The following is a 20752-nucleotide window of genomic DNA, read 5'->3' on the forward strand; positions in this document are numbered from 1 at the left end:
GACGCCATTTCGTTTCGGCTGAGGCTTTTGTTTGACTGAATATACCTCGGCGTTGGAAATCATCACGATCTCCAAAATCAGATCAGAAGATGCAGCTAGTTCGTCTACGGCGTTATTTCAAAATGAAGCAAACATCATCTGCACCTGTTGACAAAGTTTAGACAAGAAGAGCTGTCTAAACATGCCCTCGTCAAACCTCCGTTGATCAATGACCTTTCTCACTCGTAGAAACATGTCTGTTTTTCAGTCATGTTGTAGATTGATGTTGTTGAAGAGTTGATCTAACCTTTGTCGGTCTCCGCGTTTAAGAATAGCCTTTTTTAGTGTTTCGTAAGGTTCCGAGACATCACTTGTAAACATACTAGGTGTGACCTACTATTGAAATCGCGCTGTAGTTTCTTCACTTCTGCGATAAATTATGCACGTGGGTCTGTTAAGACGTGTTTGTGGAATTCAGGTTCTGCGTATCGGAACCAAGTGTCGATGCTGTCGGGCTGAAATGACGTTAACTGAAATGAGGATGGCGGAAAGGTCTGAAACCTAAGTAGATATATTTGATAGAATACGGATATACCGGTAAGTGATTAATCTAGGCTGGTTAGAGGTTGTAGGAGATGTGAAGCACGACGTACCCACTCGTGATCTGGCGCATATGCGTGACTGAGCGTCTTTAGCTTGATGAGTCCATTTAAACCAATGCGGTCAGCATCAAATATCGAAGACTTACAGAGCTATTAATTTTGGAGATTTATTTACCGCGTCAAGCCAATTAAGCGTTCATCAGTTATGACTTCATTTCTGTGAACGCACAGGAAGTAAAGGATTTGACAACTGGGAAATCTGTTTCAGAAAATGCATCTTCAGCAAATCTACTTCCTTGAAGCTAGGTGGGGATAGGAGGGAAGGCGAAGAGTTTTCGTTACGAAATTTTGCTAATAATCCTTAAATATTTGTCCAAGAACTTGATATACATGTGTTTCTCGTTCGGCCTCTAGCGGCGCGATGGCAGAACTTGTACGTTAGGTCATGCACTTTTGAAGGTAACGTAGTCTTCTTTGCACAATTTGACTTGGAAGTATGGTGATAGGGATTGTCATAATCCACTGCTAATAAGCTGGTTTGTGTTGGTACTCTTCTTATTTATGTAAAAATAAAGATACTAGATAGGTTGAACCTATCCAGTCTTTCTATTTTGGGGAAGTCGCGGCTTCTCTATAGCGGCCATAGAAAATTTTGGGGAAATAGTACAAAACTCCCCAAAAATTGGGGGAACCCCAAAATCGGGAGATTGGGTACATAATATAAGGACATATATATATATATATATTTGTGATCCACATGAGGATTCTCTTCAGTTTTTAGAGATTAATCAATTGATCATACTATTGCAATGTTTGTTACATGCTTACGTAGTATACTAGGTATTTATACTAATAGTGTGATCACTAGCGTTTTGCTGGAGTCTCTGAAAAGCAATTTACCTACTGAATGTCGGCCGCATGAACTTTTTGATTTGACCTATTAAGATCATTCTTGGAGCACAATGCAGTAGTTGCTGAACGATATGACCTATTGTTAATAGTTCGTAATTACTGGGTTAGTATGTCTTCGCACTTCACTTATTTGTAGCAGTTAAACTGGAGAAGCCTTAGCTGTCAAAAGTATACCAGCTGGTAATAGTTGACTTTCAGTATTGACATTTGTATCTACAAACTTATTTACAATAGGTAACTGGACTGCAGTCCCTTCTGTTTGAATCCAATTTCACCAGTTAATACTTGCTGTTCGTCCTAAAATAGCAGATTTCGTGCTGTTCATCTTCGTAACACAAATCCTGTTTCTCACTGATATAAGATTTCAGATTCGTGTAGTAAGGACAGAACACATGCGGCCTATGTTATTCTTTTTCTAGTATGCTTCTGAGTGTCTGGTCTTCTCTTAACTGAATCAATTGAAGGTGCACACAACACTGCTTCGGGTAACAGGTTCCAAGAATTGATGGCTTGATGCGAAAACCTGTATGCCACCGGTATTTTGTTCGTTTTCGGCTTTTCTGCTTGCCTTCTATGTCCTCTGAAATGCCTCAATTTACTGAAAAAGAGAAGATATATTGGGTCCAAAATCAATTCTTAGGATTCCATACATCAAAATCAGATCACCTTTTAATCTGCGATAGGATAGAGTAAAGAGGTCTAGCTTTTCAAACCGCCCTTTGTATGGTAAACCCCGGAGTTCTGGAACTGTACATGTAGCTGCCCTGTGTATTTTTTCCAGGATATCCAAGTCACCTCTCAAATAGGGGCTTGCAGCCTGAACGCAATTTTCAAACTTAATTCTTACTAAGGTTGTGTATCGAATAGTGAATATGGTAGTATCTAACTTTGTGAATGTCCGGTTTAAAGCCCATAGGGTTCTAAACCCCTTAGCTGCAACCCCCTAGCAGTGAGCCGTAGTCTTAAGATCTTGACTCACTGTCACGTGAAGATCCTTGTGAGGTTGGACCACGTGCACAGGCACTTCCTCTATGTTGTACCTACTTACCTTTATATCCCCGAAGTGTATGTTGGCACACCTGGCCGTGTCGATAGGTATCAACCACTCTTTAGACCATCTAATCACAATATTTAAGTCTGCCTGAAGTGCGCATGCATCTGCGTCTCCCGTTATTTCTCGCCAGATTTTTACATCAGCGTATGACAACATTGGGGACTATGTGGCGCATATGTATCTGGTGCCCCCTTGTACCAATATGTGTACAAATAAATAAATAAATAAATATTGGAGACTCAACTATACTTGGGAAGTCATTTACATAGTCAGTGAGCTACAGCGTAGGACTAGGTACATATATACATCGGTCCAAGTTGCCATACCTTATTAACACAACATGATGAACACCAAATTCATAGAACTAGTCACTTCAGTGGTAGTAATATATAAAAGAAAGATTGTGTATAAGGATATTATACCGAAAGAATTAGTTGGTAAAAAGGAAGATATAAAGCAATTTTAGTCTCAGTTTAAGGGAAAACAGAGAGTGTATACACCGACACTATTGTGATCAGTTCTGAGCCATGTCACCCAGAGTCTCCGACCATTGGTCACGATAGTCACGCGGATCCAAACCGAGTAGTCTGCATCCACCAGCGTGGCTCAGACTAGAAGTTAGTGACTTCAGGAACTGATGTCACATTTTGGTTTGGCCGCCCCTAACTTCCTTCCAGCCATCTCCAACACTTGTTAGGATTGCGTGTCGTGGTAAATGGTGTTCAGGCATACGTAACACGTCGCCCAACTGTCTCAGTCAGTGAAGATTTACAACCACTCCTTAATACCCTTCACCTAACCTCACTATTACTTGCCCGGTGATCCCAGCAGATGCGAGCAATATTTCTAAGACATTTGTGATCAAACACTAGCAATTTACGAGTATCTTCTACTCTTAGTGGCCACTTTTCGCCGCCGTAAAGTAGAACAGAACGAACTGCTGCACAGTATACTCGTCTATTAATTGATAGACGGATATCTCGCCTTCCTCATAGGCGACGTAAGTTCGCAAAAACCAGACACCAATCCATTAGGGTTGATAAGACTTCCAGGATAAGGGAAGTCGTCAACGCGTTGGACTACTTCAGTCCCTATCGTTAGTTCAGGTGTTGACGCAGGCTAGTGCTGGAGCAACAATTTGCTTATAGAGGGGGAGAAACACATCCCGAACATCCTGGTATTGTTGTTGCATTGTTACAGTATAAAAAGTAAAGGGCCTAGAACAGAACCTTGCGGTACTCCAATAAGTACTGGTCTTCAAGTGGAGCACTTGGAATTTACTCCTACTTTCTGTCCATGACCTACCAGGAAATACTTAAGCCATTTTAGGAGAGGTCTAGCAGTCCCTAGATTTTCCAGCTTCAAGAGCAGTCTATTTTTTGGCACCTTATGCTTTGCTGAAGTCTATGTAGACAGTATTCACTGATTTCCATTGTTTAAAGCCTTTATCCATTGCTCCCTTGCTACAAAGAGATTTGTTGTGCAAGATAATCTTTTCTGGAACCATATTGTTTGCTGTTTAACAAGTTGTTGGCTTCCATGAGTGTTATTATGGTCTTTTTGACTATTCTTTCCAATATTTTAACCACAACACTGGCGAGGCTGACAGGTCTGTAGTTCGATGGAAGTTGTCCTGCTTTGTGTATTGGAGTGACGATTGCATCCTTCTAGTCCGTAGGTAACACACCTTGGTCAAGTGACATATTGAATATCACAGTTAGTGGGGCTGCAATATGTTGTGCAATTTTTCTCAGGATTTTGGGGTGTAGTTCATTTAGTCCTGTTGACTTTTCCGTGCTAAAAGCCTTAAGTACATCATTTTGATCAAAGTCCACGTTGGGCAGACGGTTTGTTGACTTTGTATTTGAGTCTAGTTCTTTGTCTAAAAGGGGCTCCTGAGTGAAAGCTGCCCTGAAATAGTTTGCCATAGCCTCTGCATTTTGCTGATCATCCTCTATCATTTTAGATCCGCTCTCTTAATTAGGTTGGGAATCGAATGCTACATCCGTGTTCTGTAATTTATGTACGATAATGGTCTCTTAGGCTGCCTGATTGCAGATTGTGCCAACTGCATTTCATATTTTCTCTGAGCCTCCCGGATTTTAATTATACACTTATTTCTTACCGACCTGTAGCGTTCCATAGCACTTGCTGTGTCAAGGTTGATGGCAACTTTCCAATATTTCTTCTTTTGTCTTAGTAAACATTGAATATCCCGACCTATCCAGGGATGGCCGTGTTTCTTCTTCTTTGGAACTGTCCAGGGTATATATGGTTGAGTTACCAGATTTTGTAACTACCTGAAATGAGTCCATGTCTCTTCTACTGATGCCCGCTTGTGCTTTCTGTCGTATCTCGGGACTTAAATTCATTCACTTGACTACATCACAAAGCACTTTTTTATGTTACTTCCTCATTATTAGGTAGTTGCTTATTTGGTGGGTTACCTTGTGTTCACTGCATATTTTCAATCGGCGTTTCTGTGAAAAGTCACTTGCTGCTTCTTGGAACGGGTCGTTTGTAAAGGAAAAATATGCCATCTGAGGATAAAAAGAAAAAGGCTCAAGCGAAGAAAGATGCAGTCAAAAAGCGAAATCAGAAGCAAACGCGGTCAGTATCAACGGTGTTGGATAATGAGAGTGATGTAAAGACTGATAAGGGAACCAATTCTATTTCGCAAAATGGGTTAGTGTCTCAGTCTTCTAATCACAATCAGATACGTGATGATGACTTCGTGGGTAAGTTCGTTTAGTAATGCTTGAGTCCTAGTATGTTGAGTCATTGTTTTCCCAAGACAATACTTTATGATGCAGTAAACTAGGATCCATTTACGTTCGCTTCGTACTAGCACGATTGGATGTCAACTTCTATACTTTAATCGCTTGATGATCATTTCTGTGTTCAGTTACCTGGTCATTCTTTTTGATGTGCCGAATTGATAGCCTTAGAAAATTACAATCTAACATTCTAAGCCGCTGACTCAATAATGACTTTTAATTAATAACCCTCTGCTTATCAGATCACCTCGCAGGATTATGTGAGACATCATATAATACGAAGTGACATCAAACGCCAGGTTTTAGTGACTAGTTAACGTACTCATCAAATCGTCCCTTCATTTAATTAATATCATTCTTTAATGTTTAGTTTCATTGTCATCACTATTACGGTTACTTCGACTCGTTTGTTATCTATCTTGTTAGTTTCATCGCACTGTGCTAATATAATATGACTTTTATTAACTTACATTTGTGCCACACTATTTTATTAACGACTGTTTCACTTTCTACATCTCATTTGGCGTTTTGGAGGCAAGAAGACTTTTGGAAGAACTAATCCTGGATTTTATCTTAGCTTCGGTTGTTGGGATTGAAAATAAGGGATTTTTTATTGAGATCATGAACCGATTGATGTTAGACCATCACAATTGGAAACCTGGAGGCACTGGACGGTCGTTTCGTCCTATTGTGGGACTCCTCAGCAGTGCGCATCCACGATCCCGCTCGCGGGATTCAAACCCAGGGCCTTCGGTCTCGCGCGCGAACGTTTAACCAGCTGGACCACTGAGCCAGCATCCAATGGTGATAGTTTCTAACATCAACCAATCCACGATATTGCGTGACCAACTTCCGTTGTACTGAGGTAGATACCTGTCTCTACCCGACAAGGATTAGCTCCACTGGTCACGGCTTCTCATTAGAACTCCGAGAATTCCCTCACGAAGCTAGTCACTAGTGAGCACATGTTGATTACTAGTATAGGGGTTGTGGAGATTATTAAGTTTTTGATTGAGATCATGAAGCACAGTGCTTCCAGGTTTTCAATTGTGATGGTCTAACATCAATCGGTTCATGATCTCAATCAAAAACTTAATAATCTCCACAACCCCTATACTAATAAGGGATTTTTTATTTGACCGTAATTTGCCACGGAAACGACCCGGGAGTTTCGACATCGTATATTCCAAAAGATTGGACCACTAACAGACTGAATACACCCTAAATGATCGATATATGCACCTACCATTCAGTTTAATTAATATGGGTTACTAAATTCGAAATCAAGAATTAAATCAAAATACACAAAATGACTAGTCAGTAAGTGATGCACATATGCATTCATTCGTTTACTTCTGGATCTCGAATTTCCAAACTATTTTCTACCTCTTATTCCGTGAATTCATCCTCGGATCATCTGCTCTATCTTATATTTCTTACTATCACTGATACCACTACTACTGTTACTATTAGCTAATGAATCCTCGTGTATATGGATTTATCTTCGGAATTTTTGTTTAGGTAGTGACGATGAAAATAAGGAAGTGCATCAGGCGTTGGTTGAAACCTTGGAATGCTTGGATCTTGTTAGTGAACGTGTTGCCGCTTATCGGTCCGTTACTGGAGTCCTAGCTTCTCATCCTGAAGCTAGAGATGTGCAGTTTTCAAATTTAAGTATCACTTTTCATGGAAAAGCTTTATTAGCTGATACTCGTTTGGAATTAAACAATGGTCGAAGGTTTGTCATTTAGTTTACTATTGCCTTGTGTTATGATTCATCTGCTTACATGATCTTTCCTAAACATGTTTGATTTTAAGGGTCTTTATGAACCTATTTAGTCTTGTAAGGTAACGGAGATACTAGTAAATACAAATACTCCATCTAAGTCTAACAAGTGGTTTCTGAGATTGTCAAACCATGCATTTTAGAAATCTAGGTTCTGAACCCATTCGATCTGGTCGTTTGGGTGGTATCTTAATTTAGTTAAGAAATCTGTCACTTTTTCTCTACTCATAATAACCCTGTGCTTATATTCGCTAAATTTTCATGTATGGTGAAATGAACCGCTATGGAGCAGTAAAAGGTCGTTTGAGATGTGACAGTTAATTAAAAATTGTTAGAAAGGCTGTCCCAACTAGTTTTCTTTGTACACATACTTTTTTTTTCGATTTATGTCTAATACAAAATTAGTTAGCTTGATTTATCGTCGAAATAGGTGTCACATTACTAAGTTATATGTCACCAGTCATCATTCAGGTAGGAGCTAGTATGAATATGTCACTTTAAGTCATGTGTCATAGCACATCAACAGGAGGAATGTTCAAGGATTGGAACTAATTTTGACTAATAGAAATATGAAATTATCGTCAAAAAGAACAAATGAAACTGAATATTATTATATCCGTCCACATCGATATTATTGGCTTTTGTATGGTTTTATTTTCCCATGGTTCACCTTTTCTTACTTGTTGCTACACCTTGTAAAATACAATATATATGATGCTTACCGATTGACATTTACATTTACATTTACTCCTGTTACTCCTCGTGAAGGAACATAGGCCGCCCACCAGCATTCGCCATCCAACCCTGTCTTGGGCCAATCCTTTCCAGCTCCTTCCAGTTGTTATTCATCCTTTCCATATCTGCTTTTATTTCCCAACGTAATGTGTTCTTTGGCATTCCTCTTTTCCGCTTCTCTTCAGGATTCCAAGTTGGCTTGTCTCGTGATACAGTTTGACGATTTGCCTAGTGTATGTCCTATCCATTTCCATCATCTTTTCCTAATTTCTTCTTCAACTGGAAGCTGGTTTGTTCTCTCCCACAGAAGGCTGTTGCTGATGGTATCCGGCCAATGGATGTTGAGTATCTTGCGTAGACAGCTATTTACAAATACTTGCACCTTCTTGATGGTTGTTGTAGTTCTCCAAGTTTCAGCTCCATACAGTAGAACTGCCTTGACATTCGTATTGAAGATTCTCACTTTGATATTGGTTGAAAGTTGTTTTGAGTTCCATATGTTCTTCAACTGTAGGAATGCTGTCCTTGCTTTTCCAATTCTCGCCTTTACGTCTGCATCTGAACCTCCTTGTTCATCGATGATGCTTCCCAAGTATGTGAAGGATTCTACATCTTCCAGTTTCGACATCAAGAGTGATTGGATTGCTGTTCTCCGTTTTGAATTTGAGGACCTTGGTTTTCCTTTTGTGTATACTGAGGTCTACTGATGCAGAGACTGCTGCTACACTGGCTGTCTTTTCTGCATCTGTTCGTGTATATGCGATAGGAGGGCTAGTTCATCTGCGAAGTCCAAATCGTCTAATTGATTCTGAGCTGTCCATTGTATTCCGTGTTTTCCCTCAGATGTCGAGGTCTTCATAATCCAGTCGACCAGCAGAAGAAAGAGGAAGGGAGAGAGTAGACAGCCTTGTCTGACTCCGGTCCCTACTTGGAATGCATCTGTCAGCTGTCCTCCATGCACAACCTTGCACTATAGTCCGTTGTATGAGTTCCGGATAATGTTGACAATCTTCTCAGGAACGCCGTAGTGTCGAAGAAGTTTCCGTAACGTTCTCCTATCTACACTATCAAACCTTTGTAGTGCTGTTTGTCCAGTTGTCCAGTTCTCCTTTAGCTTCAGTTTTAAATTAGCTACAACTAGGTGGTGATCTGAAGCTACGTCAGCTCCTCTCCTGGTTCTCACATCTTCCATTGTCCTTCGGAATTTTTTATTGATGCAGATATGGTCTATCTGGTTCTCTGTAGTGTGGTCCGGTGAGATCCATGTAGCTTTGTGTATACGTTTGTTTGGAAATATTGTGCCTCCTATGACCAATTTGTTGAATGCACACAGATTTGCAAATCTTTCTCCATTTTCGTTTCTCTCACCCAGTCCATGTCGTCCCATGATATCTTCATATCCGGTGTTGTCTATTCCAACTTTGGCACTTAGATCTCCCATCAGAATAGTTAGGTCCTTCCTTGGGCATTTCTCAATGATTGACTGCGGCCGCTCGTAAAATTGATCTTTAATGTCGTCGTCGATATCATTGGTGGGTGCATAACATTGGATAATATTCATTGTGATCCCCTCCTTCGTTGTTTTGAATGATGCTTTGATGATTCTTGATCCGTGAGATTCCCATCCTACGAGTGCATTTCGTGCTATTTTGGACAGCATTAGGGCAACTCCCTGAGTGTGCGGAGCATTTTCCTCTTCATGAGTATAGTAGCTTCTCTCCCGTATTTAGCCTTTGTTGTCCAGCTTGGGTCCAATGGGTTTCTCTGGTTCCCAGTACTACCAAGTTGTATCTCCTCATTCCCGTTGTTATTTGACTTGTCTTCCCGGTCTCCCACATTGTTCGGACGTTCCATGTACCTATAAAAAATTTTGCTATGGTTGTTAGAAGGGGCATCGGCCTCGTGGCTTCCGAAGGAACTCGGCTTTCACTATGAAGCGTCATAATTCTTCTAAAGGAAGACCTTCTAACTTTCAGGGCAGAGTTTAAATGGCTTGAATTATTTTTTCTGGTAAGCGTTTTTTTAGCGAGTTAGTTTTCTACGGGATGGGGACGCTAACCCCATGCCCAACCCTCCTCCTTTACCCGGGCTTGTAACCGGCAGTAACTCTAGAAGAGCTACAGGCGGAGTGGCCGAGCGGTCTAAGGCGCCAGACTCAAGAGTGTTCTTACCGATTTTGTGGTGTAATAAATAAATACGAAGTCTCTGCTCTCTTCTTACTTAAATACGTCGTTGTTTATAATGATTCCATTCTATATTTGGTCGCGTAGATCCTCTCCCATATTGTCGAATTAAATAGGACGACAATGAATTGGACTACGCCTCTGCAACTAAATTTGTACCATGTCACGCACCATTTCCAACCATGGTTTACAGATAATATTGTATAGGAAAGAGACTTCAAAAATAAACTATTTCAACGCATAAATACACATAATAATAGTAATTGACGTTCTTCCAATTCAAAAAGAAATAAACAAAAGTATCAGTTTTTCATGATTAAGCGAAATATTTATTGTAGATTATTTATTTTATTTATTTGAACACATAAATATTGGTACAAGAGGGCACCAAATATATATGCGCCACACCATATTTGTGTGTGTGTGTGTGGGCTGTGATACTGCCCGGGTGCCCAGACAGAAGCAGGTGGTTTTCTTAGGGGGCCACACCCCGAGCCTTTGACCTAAAGGTCTGATCCACAAGGCAGTGGAGCATCGTGAGGAAATACAGTCCCATGGTAGCCGGTGTTCAACGACTGGTTCATACGCCATTTGTTCCCTCAGGATACTGGAGCCCATGTGCTCCATTGGTTTGAAATCCGGTTAAAGCGCCGGACATTCACTTTTCGTCCTCTCAAGTTCGTAAACAACACCGCCACGAGAAGGCAGTGAGAAGGACTTCCCTGGCGTGGCCGTGTGAGAGCATTTTGAGAGGGAGGGAGGGCCCACCCCACTCTCGGCCATACCAGGGCATTTGGGGGCATGTGTTGTAGATATCATCTATAAAACAGATCTCACATGTATCTTACTAACTTCTGGTTTAGATGTACTGTACACTGATTTCTTTAAATTACTGTCATGTATTGCCAAAAGCGATCGTTATGTTTAGTCTTGGAGTTATTTTTAATGGTGTTCATTTTTTGGAATTCCATTTATTGAATTTATGAGAGCCAATTAACCGATCTTTAAGTCACATAAAACTTTGTGGTTGAAATCTATAAGACTAATAAAACGTTATTTACATGGTTAAATGTAAATCCCGTATGTATTGTATTTCAGATATGGATTGATTGGCTCAAATGGTTGTGGCAAATCTACTCTTCTCGCTGTAATAGCCAATGGAGAACTTCCTGTACCACCTCACATTGATATTTTTCTGTTGCAACGTGAAATGGCACCAACAAACAAAACTGCATTGGAGTGTGTAATGGAAGTTGACGAAGAACGTGTACGTTTAGAACAAGAAGCTGCACAATTGGCATTAGATGATGATCCTGGTAAGACTAATAAATCTCTGTTTAATTCATCCTAATTCGGTGTTTTTGCTTTTAAGTCATTCGTCTTCTTCCGGTTTACTTTTTCTGTAAGTAGACTTAAAGAACATAGTAACGTCACAAAAATAATAATATTTTTTGAGTAGACACTCATATGTCAGTCAATGAATATTAACTAGAAAGTTCAAAGAGTAACTGTTTATATTGCTGGAAATTACCACGATAATTACACGAAAAAACTAGTAAAACCGATGAAATACAAATTTATTATTCAACTGTGCATTATACAAAGTATTTATGCATTTCGTAATTCGTACTCAACTCTTGTCAAACATTTTTCATCATAAACTAGTATAGTTCACATAATCTAAATGAGTAGTATCGGTCTAATAAGATTCAAAAAGCCTACTTTTTATGAGTAGTATGTAAATTCATTCTGGTATTGAGTTTGCATTGCTCACATATCTCTGTTACTAGAATATTATGTGGTGTAATAAATCATATGTATTTTATAAACGTGAGGTAAGGTAAGTTTTTCTTTACGAAATGTTTCTTTGGTTTATACAGTAACGACTATTTAAGGCTGGTAATTGTTCTCATTATATGCGAAAATAAACGCTTGCTTACATTATTTTTTCAAATCTCACAATTTTAGAAACACATGAACGTTTACTAGAGGTTTATCAACGCTTAGACCATTTAGATGCGGATAAAGCTGAAGCAAAAGCAGCCGAACTTCTTCATGGTTTAGGATTTACCGCCGAAATGCAAAAGAAAGAAGTAAGACTTAAAGTGAATTGAATCGTTCGTGAATTCTGTGAAACCCAATCATTTTATAACTCAATAGTTGATTTTATATAAAAATTTTCCCCATAGGTTCGTCATTTTAGTGGTGGTTGGCGAATGAGAATCGCTTTAGCCCGAGCTTTATTCGTTCGTCCTGCATTACTGCTACTGGATGAACCAACAAATCATTTGGATTTGAATGCATGCGTTTGGTTAGAACGTCAACTAGTCAATTATCCACGGTGTTTAGTTATAATATCACATTCACAAGATTTTTTGAATGGCGTTTGTAACCACATTATTCTGATGAACAAGCAGAAATTGACCTATTTCGGTGTAAGTTCGTTTTTTCTCTAATTATATAGTATAATTATGGATTTATTTGAACTTCGTTTTACTCATAGTATTTTAACTCCGTGATGTTTATATATATTCATTTATAGGAGTATTGATCACAAGTAGGAACATATACCACCGTTTTATCTAAACTAACACTCATATACTCTTATTTGATACTTTATTTACATAACCCAAAATTCCATCTAGGTAGTTTTATTTTAGGTGCACGTATATATATATATATATATATATATATATATATATATATATTCTTGTGTTATGTACATAAGTACTCATCCACCGGGTTGCAAAGGGTTTCTAAACCATTGGTCGGTACTTAAATCGGTCAAATGATTTTTTAAAGCTGGCTTAATTTATAATTTACATTGTAATGTAAGCATAATTAATAAATCGTATTATTTATTTGAACACATGAACATTATCACAATAAACTGTGAAATCGTACAATCGTTTACTGAAATTGTTCTATCTTTCCATGAATTTTGTCAAATAAAAAATGTCTCGCTTTTTTATGTTGGTGATGTCGACAGTAGGGAAATGTTTTTTCCGAAAGGGTTTATATTGATTATAAGCCTTAGCAATTTGCTCGGACGACCTGTGCTAACTACGGCTGAAAGATTATTATATGGTTCTCATCAAACTATATGATTTGTTGAGAATTGTATATATGTGAGGATATCCGGTAGATATCCCCTATACTTAAGCTTTTCTACTACTACTGATAATGTTACGACTACTAATATTCTTAGATTTTCCTAGAAATAATTTTGTTTCGTTATGCTAATGTAGTATGACACCCTGAAACGATCTACGTGTCAGGTTCTACGTTGTTTATAACTGACGCTACTGAATAGCACGTCATGCCTATTACTCCGACGTATATAAGTAGCTGAAATATTTATTAAGTATTTTTATTATTAAATTTTTTTATTCAGGGTAACTACGATCAGTATGTACGCACTAGGTGCGAGTTGGAGGAAAATCAAATGAAGCGGTTCAAATGGGAACAAGATCAGATTGCTTCAATGAAGGTAAGTTAACATATCAAGTCAAGAATTTTCAAATTCAACCAGACTTTCATTGCTTTCTTTAATCGTCAGTTAGAGACTTCAGTTTTAGGTCTAGCGAACTGCGTAGTTAAAAAGCTTAATTGTATTTTCCTTTAACCTCTATTAACTTCTAGGATTACATAGCTAGATTTGGACATGGAAACAAAAAAATGGCACGTCAGGCACAGAGCAAAGAGAAAGTTTTACAGAAAATGGTAGCTGGCGGTTTAGCTGAACGTGTCGAGGGAGATAAGACTCTGACATTCTACTTCCCTGACCCTGGGAAAATACCACCACCTGTTATTCAAGTTCACCAAGTTAGCTTTCGATATGGACCAGATAAGGTAAGACTAAGTATTATTCTAGTGACTTTTGGCTGATCTTAGCATTTCTTACATAATGCATTTGCTATTAAACAGTAACATATAACTTATTCGACCATATGACTGATGATTATAATTCCCACAAAAATACTGTTTAAGAATATTGTGGTCCTTTACTATTCGTCTGTTATGACTTTACTATGTCGTCTGTGTACTTCTCTGAAACCTGATTATAAATTGTCGACCTACAAATTATACGTCTTTGTGGTTCATTGTTTAGTCATGGACGTGAGATTAGTGAATAATTTATCAGTGTACCCGCTACTTAGTTGGCTGCTGACAATTTCGAGCACCATTAATGATACTGCTTTTTATCACCGAGACTCCTCGACAATGTATAGTAATATATCATTCTGTAAAATGACCGTATAAAGTAGAAAAAGTACCATAAATGTTTTGCTTGATCTACTTTACATATAAAGTATATTTATTGTTTAAACTTCCTCAATGAAACAACTCAGAATCTGTTGCAGTAATACTAAGACATCTACTCTTTGTCTCCATTCAAATTTTGAACTTAGTTTTGTGTCAGAGTTCAATTTCCTATGAACCTTTTGAAGTGCTTAGTTTACCGCTACTTCAATTTAGGTTTGATTCCTGACTTTCCTGTCTCTATATTAAAACTATTTTCGCAATCTGGATCGTTAGTCTTTGTATCGAGTCACAGATTTATTATGCTTATCTACTTAAAGTGTCTTCATTCTATATCTCTGGTTAGTATTTGTTTATAAGTTCTCTTTATAACAAAAATGAGCTACCATTTATTCAGCTTAGTCCAACCTCTTCCCAGCCTATCATAACAATTTACCATGAAAACACAAATCCACAAAATTAAGAATAGGTGGACACAAATGCTATTACGATTTAGACTTGAATACGTACACTGGAATATAGGAGAGTCTGGTTATTCAATAAGTGCTTCTTTGGGTCTGTTTCAATCATGGAGTATTTCTAGCATCTACTGTAACGATACTCACTAATGGACATGAATGATAAAATGAAACCTTGAGATTCGTATGTACAAATGGGATTTAATTAATGTGAACAACATATATAAATACAATATTTGATCTTAAATGAAATGGTTTATAGTGCAACAAGTACTTATATTTTTATAAGTATACGTGAGACTAACTTTTTTTTAGTCAGTTAAGAAATAATAAACGTTTCACATTTTAATACTTTCTTTCTCACCTACAATGTCATCGATAGATGATGGGATTAATTAAAGCAACAGTTTAAACATGAATGTGTTCTATTTTCAGACTATGATGTTTACTTCAACCTGTATTATATCCTTATGTGCAATATTTCTTTTATATTTTATTACCATTGAAGTAACTACTTATATGTATTTGGTGTTCATCTTGTTGTGTTAATGAGGTATGACAACTTGGACCGATACATATATGTACCTAGTCTTACATTGTAGCTGACTGACTGACTTCAACCTGACAAGTAAATAATCATAGCGTAAAATATTGATGGTTGTCTATCACTCAAAAACACATGTTAGTGAGGACTGTAACGTTATTGTTTGATCAATCGAATAATTTAATATCTTTTAGTTAAATATTTTAAAATGACTAAAAGGAGATTGTGGTTATACCAATTACTGTGTAAAATGACTTGTTTTTATTAATAATTCTTCCAGTTAAAATTTTTTTATTCAATTACCACTAACACTTCCGATTAAAATAAAGTGGTTATAGTTTAATTATTTTTAACACGAATTGAATCACCAAGTGTTTCGTAAACATTTGAATTCATTTCAACGGTATCTGTATGTTTATTCATCTGTAACAACTGGACAAGGTGTAAGACGTTATCACAATATATACGCATCCAAGTTAAATGGATGGACTAGATCAAAATAGTTTCTCGGCTATATGTGTTAAGTTAAATTTTATTTTATTTTAAAGCTTAGATCTGTTCTCAACCTTGAAAGTTGTGTTTTGTAGCCTTGGATTTATCGTAACATTGATTTGGCCATCGATTTAGATCGTCGTGTTGCTTTAGTCGGCCCGAATGGTGCAGGGAAATCAACTTTGTTGAAGTTAGTCGCTGCTGAGGTAGGCATTATAGTTAATCCTTTTAGATACTTATTTACACTATACTACCACATTTATTTTGAACTGTGAATAAATCATCATAGTACTTTAACAGATATTGCATGCTTCTTGAGTAAATTTATTTTGTGCTTAATTCATTACAGTTGGATCCAACTGATGGTCTTGTTCGCCGACATTCACATGTTCGTATGGGTCGTTATCATCAGGTGGGAGACTATTCATTTTTACCTTACCTTTAGTTAAAAGTGAAAATATGTTTTAGAAAGCATAATTAGCATACTTTAAAATTGTTAATATTTCATTGCTTTTCGTAGCATCTACACGAAATGTTAGATATTAATATGAGTCCAGTCGATTGGATGATGCAATGTTATCCGGAAATTAAGGAACGTGATGATATGAGAAAATTACTTGGACGTTACGGCTTGTCAGGGCCTCAACAAGTTAGTTGTTTATTTGAACATATTAATTTTTGTTAAATGTTTCCACTTGGTAAGGATTTATTTGGTTGGGTGGATTTATGCTTTGAAATTGTAAACATTTTTTCTTGAAATCAATATCTTAATTTGTTTCTTTCCAACGGAATACATGTTGACTAATTTTGTGTCCGAATTATGATTATTATGCAAATAAATAACATCAACTTTTTAAAGCTAGTAGCCTATTATTTGTTGGCTTGCCAACTTATCAAACTTCACGTTCATTTTATACTTTGAATTTATGTTTTTCGTTGATTTTAAAGCATAAAATCATATTTTACAGGTGTGGTGTGTGGTACATATTCACTGTTTCGGTATGCTATTTTTGCCAGACTAATTGTTTAGCTTTATTTTGATATTGTGTCAGATCTCACAACAGAAGTAAAGCTAGTATTCCCTCCAGTTTAGAAATAGAACGAATTTAAATAAACATACTTAGGTTATCTAGGCATGAAAACAAATTAGTACTTTTGTAAAGTCCCCATAACTTCAAACTAATAGTATTTAAATATTATTTTCTGTGTGTTTAACAGAATATTATTATTATCTAAACACATAAGCATTGGTACAAGGAGGCACTAAACAGATATGCGCCACATAAATCATTCGATTTGTGTGAGAGCTAGGATACTGCCCGGGTGCTCAAATCGAAGCAGGGTTAAACGGAATAACTACCATACTATAATCATATAGAGTTTTTGTTTATTATAAGTGAACTGTACCAAAGATGAATGTTCTGATGTATATATATATATGCATACACTTCTAAAACATTCTCTCTTAAAGAATTATCATAGCATTCCAAACATCAGTCTAACTTGAACAAGGTTAATTAAATTTAATTAGGTACAATAAATAAGGTTTATTCGCTTTTTCATTAAGCAATAATGTGACTGATTCCTATGATTGTAATATCAACTATCGTACACAGGTTTATCAGTAATTTTGTTACTTATATGGCATGGCACTTTGGAGTATATGTCAATACCTCATGTTACCTATTTACAAAACTTCTGTATAATTTCAGGTATGCCCTATTCGTACATTATCTGATGGACAAAGATGTCGGATTATATTTGCGTGGCTTGCTCAAAAAGCTCCTCATCTTTTGCTACTTGACGAGCCTACAAATCATTTAGATATTGAAACAATAGATTCACTAGCTGAAGCTATCGATAATTTCGAAGGTGGTCTACTACTTGTTAGCCATGACTTTAGACTAATATCTCAGGTATGTCTTCGAGTTTCCTTTCCTTTTTGAAACTTCATGCTAGCTTTGACTACATTCCGTATATTAAATGTAGTTACTTCGCCTGCTACTCCCAATGGAGCATAGGTCGCCAACCAGCATTCTCCAACCCATCAGATCCACCGTGTCAATTAATGATACTGCCCAAATATGTAAAGGTGTTTACATCTTCCAAATCTTCTCCGTCAATTGTGGTTGGATTGGTGCACGCTGTGTTGTATCGGAGAATCTTGCTTTTCCCTTTGTGTATATTAAGACCTACCGCTGCTGAGGCTGCTGCTACACTGGTCTTCTTTTCCTGCGTTTGTTGTTGTGTGTGTGATAGAAGGGCCAGATCATCTGCGAAGTCTAGATCGTCTAGCTGTCCACTGTATCCCATGCTTCCCCTCAGATGTTGACGTCTTCATGATCCAGTCGATCACTAGGAGAAAGAGAAAGGGTGAGAGTAAACAACCTTGCATATCACCGGTCTTCACCTCGAATGAGTCTGTCCATTGTCCTCCATGCACGATTTTGCAGTTTAATCTATTATAGGAATTCCGTATGATATTGACTATCTTCTGAGGCATGTCGTAGTGTCGCAGAAGCTTCCATAGTGTTGTTCTGTTCACGCTGTCAAGTGCTTTCTCGTAGTCAATGAAGTTGATGTAGAGTGATGAATTCCATTCAATTGATTGTTCCACACTGATCCGTAGAGTTGCGATTTGATTTGTTCACGATCGATCCTTACGGAACCCAGCCTGTTGGTCTCGAATTTGGACGTCTACGGAGTCCTTCATTCAGTTTAACAATATCCTGTTGAAGACTTTTCCCAATATTGAGAGACGTGTGATGCCCCTGTAGTTATCACACTTGCTAAGATCGCCTTTCTTCAGTATTTTGATCAGAAGTCCTTCTTTCCAGTCTGTTGGTACTTGTTCTTTATCTCAATATTAAATGTAGTAATGTAACTTTTTCCAAAGCGTACTTTTATATGCTTGACTATGGGGCCGTAATGCCTAGTCCTATGTTAAGCCCATATGGAGTTGTCTCACTTGTCTTCTCCACCTTGCTTCTCTCTCTCTCCATCTTTTATTTCTCCACTTCGTTTCTCTGGTTTTCTGTCTTGATCAACGAGTGTACGTAATATACGTATCTAAAATTCATTCTCGTATTTATTCCGTCATTCACTAACCCGAATAAAGTTGAAAATTATGTACGAGGTTATCCTGGTTGTATATTTCGATAATATCATCATATGATTACAAAAGTGGACATTCAGAATAAGACATGGAACTAGACACTGCAAGGCAACGGCTATTCCCCCCCCCAAAAAAAACGAAGTATGTTAAATGCTGTTTAAACCATCCTACCTACTGATTCAAAATGGAGTAGTAAAACGATTTAGTCATCACTCATATTTTCATTATAAGTGTCCTTCAGTGATCATGTTACTTAAATCACAAGTTCTAACTCTTTGCTGAGTAGTAGCTTTAAGAAGGGACTATATTATTACTAGTGATTTCATTATACCAAATCACTTTGGATAACTAATTAAGACTAGTCGAACAACTTTTTTAAGCGTTGTGTTATTCACTCTCTACTTTTTGAAACTTACCGTTCTCGCCAGAAATCCTTCAGGTCAAAAAATCTGTAGTACTCTTCTGGATTAATTTTTCTAATACCTATCTATAAAAATAGCATTAATAAATATGAAATATCACTTCAATTCTGCTTCGCTTGGTAGAACTACATGAAACGAGGGTTGGAAGCATTGTAACTTCATGCAGTCTTTATGGGTAACTAAAGTCGATCACTGCAATAGAGTTACAGTAATAGTTGTGACACATTGTTTTACAAATAGATTACTGTGTTCCTGTTTTTGTGGGATAAACAAACCTGTACCTATGACTCACATACATCACGTTTTCCATACTAAGTTATTTTTACAGTATAATTTTACTTACCTTCTATTTGAATCACAGTTGCTTTTATAACTGTGAAATAATTACTTAGACGTTGTTTAATTTCCTTGCACATATACTTAAAATTAAATTGTCGAAATTGTGACTAACAATTCCAGTGAAATGTATTGAAAAATTGTTAAAAGCATAATGACCAATTGCAGTTCTCTTCACATATTAATTTAACTTTAGACCACCCATATTAGTTAAAGAGTATCTGATTAATGAAAGCAAACCATCTAAGATATTTTCAGAAGTTATTACTTTATGATTACGAATTGATTGTTCAATCTTTTTAAGTTTACACGATTTACTTGGAAATCTATTCAACATATTCTTATATCAATCATCATTCCTTTTTATACTACTAATAAATTGAGATCAATATAATACGATATGTTTTGTATTGAGAATATTGAAGATGTTCAATGTTTTTTTTTAAGGATCAAATAAATTTTGCTTCACTAATAATTTTTTACCGTTTGTGTTCTTTTTTTTTTAGGTTGCAAAAGAAATCTGGGTATGTGAGAATGGCACTGTAACTCCTTGGGAAGGTGATATTTTCTCTTATAAAAAACATTTGATGCGAGGTGTTTTAAATGAGTGTCAATAGTTTATAAATATTCTTTTACTAAGATTTATCATCAATATATACATTGGTATATTATATGTACAGCATTATAAATATTCTGTGTCTTAATCCTCTCACAGATTTTTATTTTGTTTTTTTCCTGGATAAAAATAGTAATTTTTGAGATTCTGTTTAGCAAAACTACATTTTGACTCAAAATTTCTTATGTAACACTGTTATATTGTGTTTATTGTTTAGAAATATAAAGTTTTGGGAGTGACAGCTTTTTTGACCTTTTTTATTCACAAGTCTATTTATTTTTACGATATGTGTTATAACTTGTGGCCTGTGTGCCCTGTTAATGTATAACGTAACGATAACGCCAATTAGAGAGCAGTGAATCATCGATCGGACCAATGATGCGTAAAATCCTTACGAGCAGTTTAGAGTACTCATCGGCTCCGCTTCCTGCCTAGCCCAGCCAGTTAAGTCCAGATCACCAATCTCAGCCTGTGTGAC

The 20752-nt window shown here is 37.0% G+C and overlaps 1 protein-coding gene across 1 annotated transcript; it reads left to right on the forward strand.

Moving 5' to 3' along the window:
* Positions 1-1004: 1004 nt before the first annotated feature.
* ABCF2 (ATP-binding cassette sub- F member 2) lies at positions 1005-20515 on the forward strand. The gene is made up of 13 exons (XM_051209803.1): positions 1005-1117; positions 4971-5285; positions 6846-7062; positions 11127-11344; positions 11997-12121; positions 12218-12463; positions 13423-13518; positions 13671-13880; positions 15881-15991; positions 16135-16197; positions 16306-16434; positions 17498-17701; positions 20165-20515. The coding sequence occupies exons 2-13, from the start codon at positions 5081-5083 to the stop codon at positions 20273-20275; spliced, it is 1935 nt and encodes a 644-aa protein (XP_051075267.1). The 5' UTR covers positions 1005-1117; positions 4971-5080; the 3' UTR covers positions 20276-20515.
* Positions 20516-20752: the final 237 nt, after the last annotated feature.

Source organism: Schistosoma haematobium, chromosome 1 (assembly GCF_000699445.3).
Source record: "Schistosoma haematobium chromosome 1, whole genome shotgun sequence".
Taxonomy (NCBI): domain Eukaryota; kingdom Metazoa; phylum Platyhelminthes; class Trematoda; order Strigeidida; family Schistosomatidae; genus Schistosoma; species Schistosoma haematobium.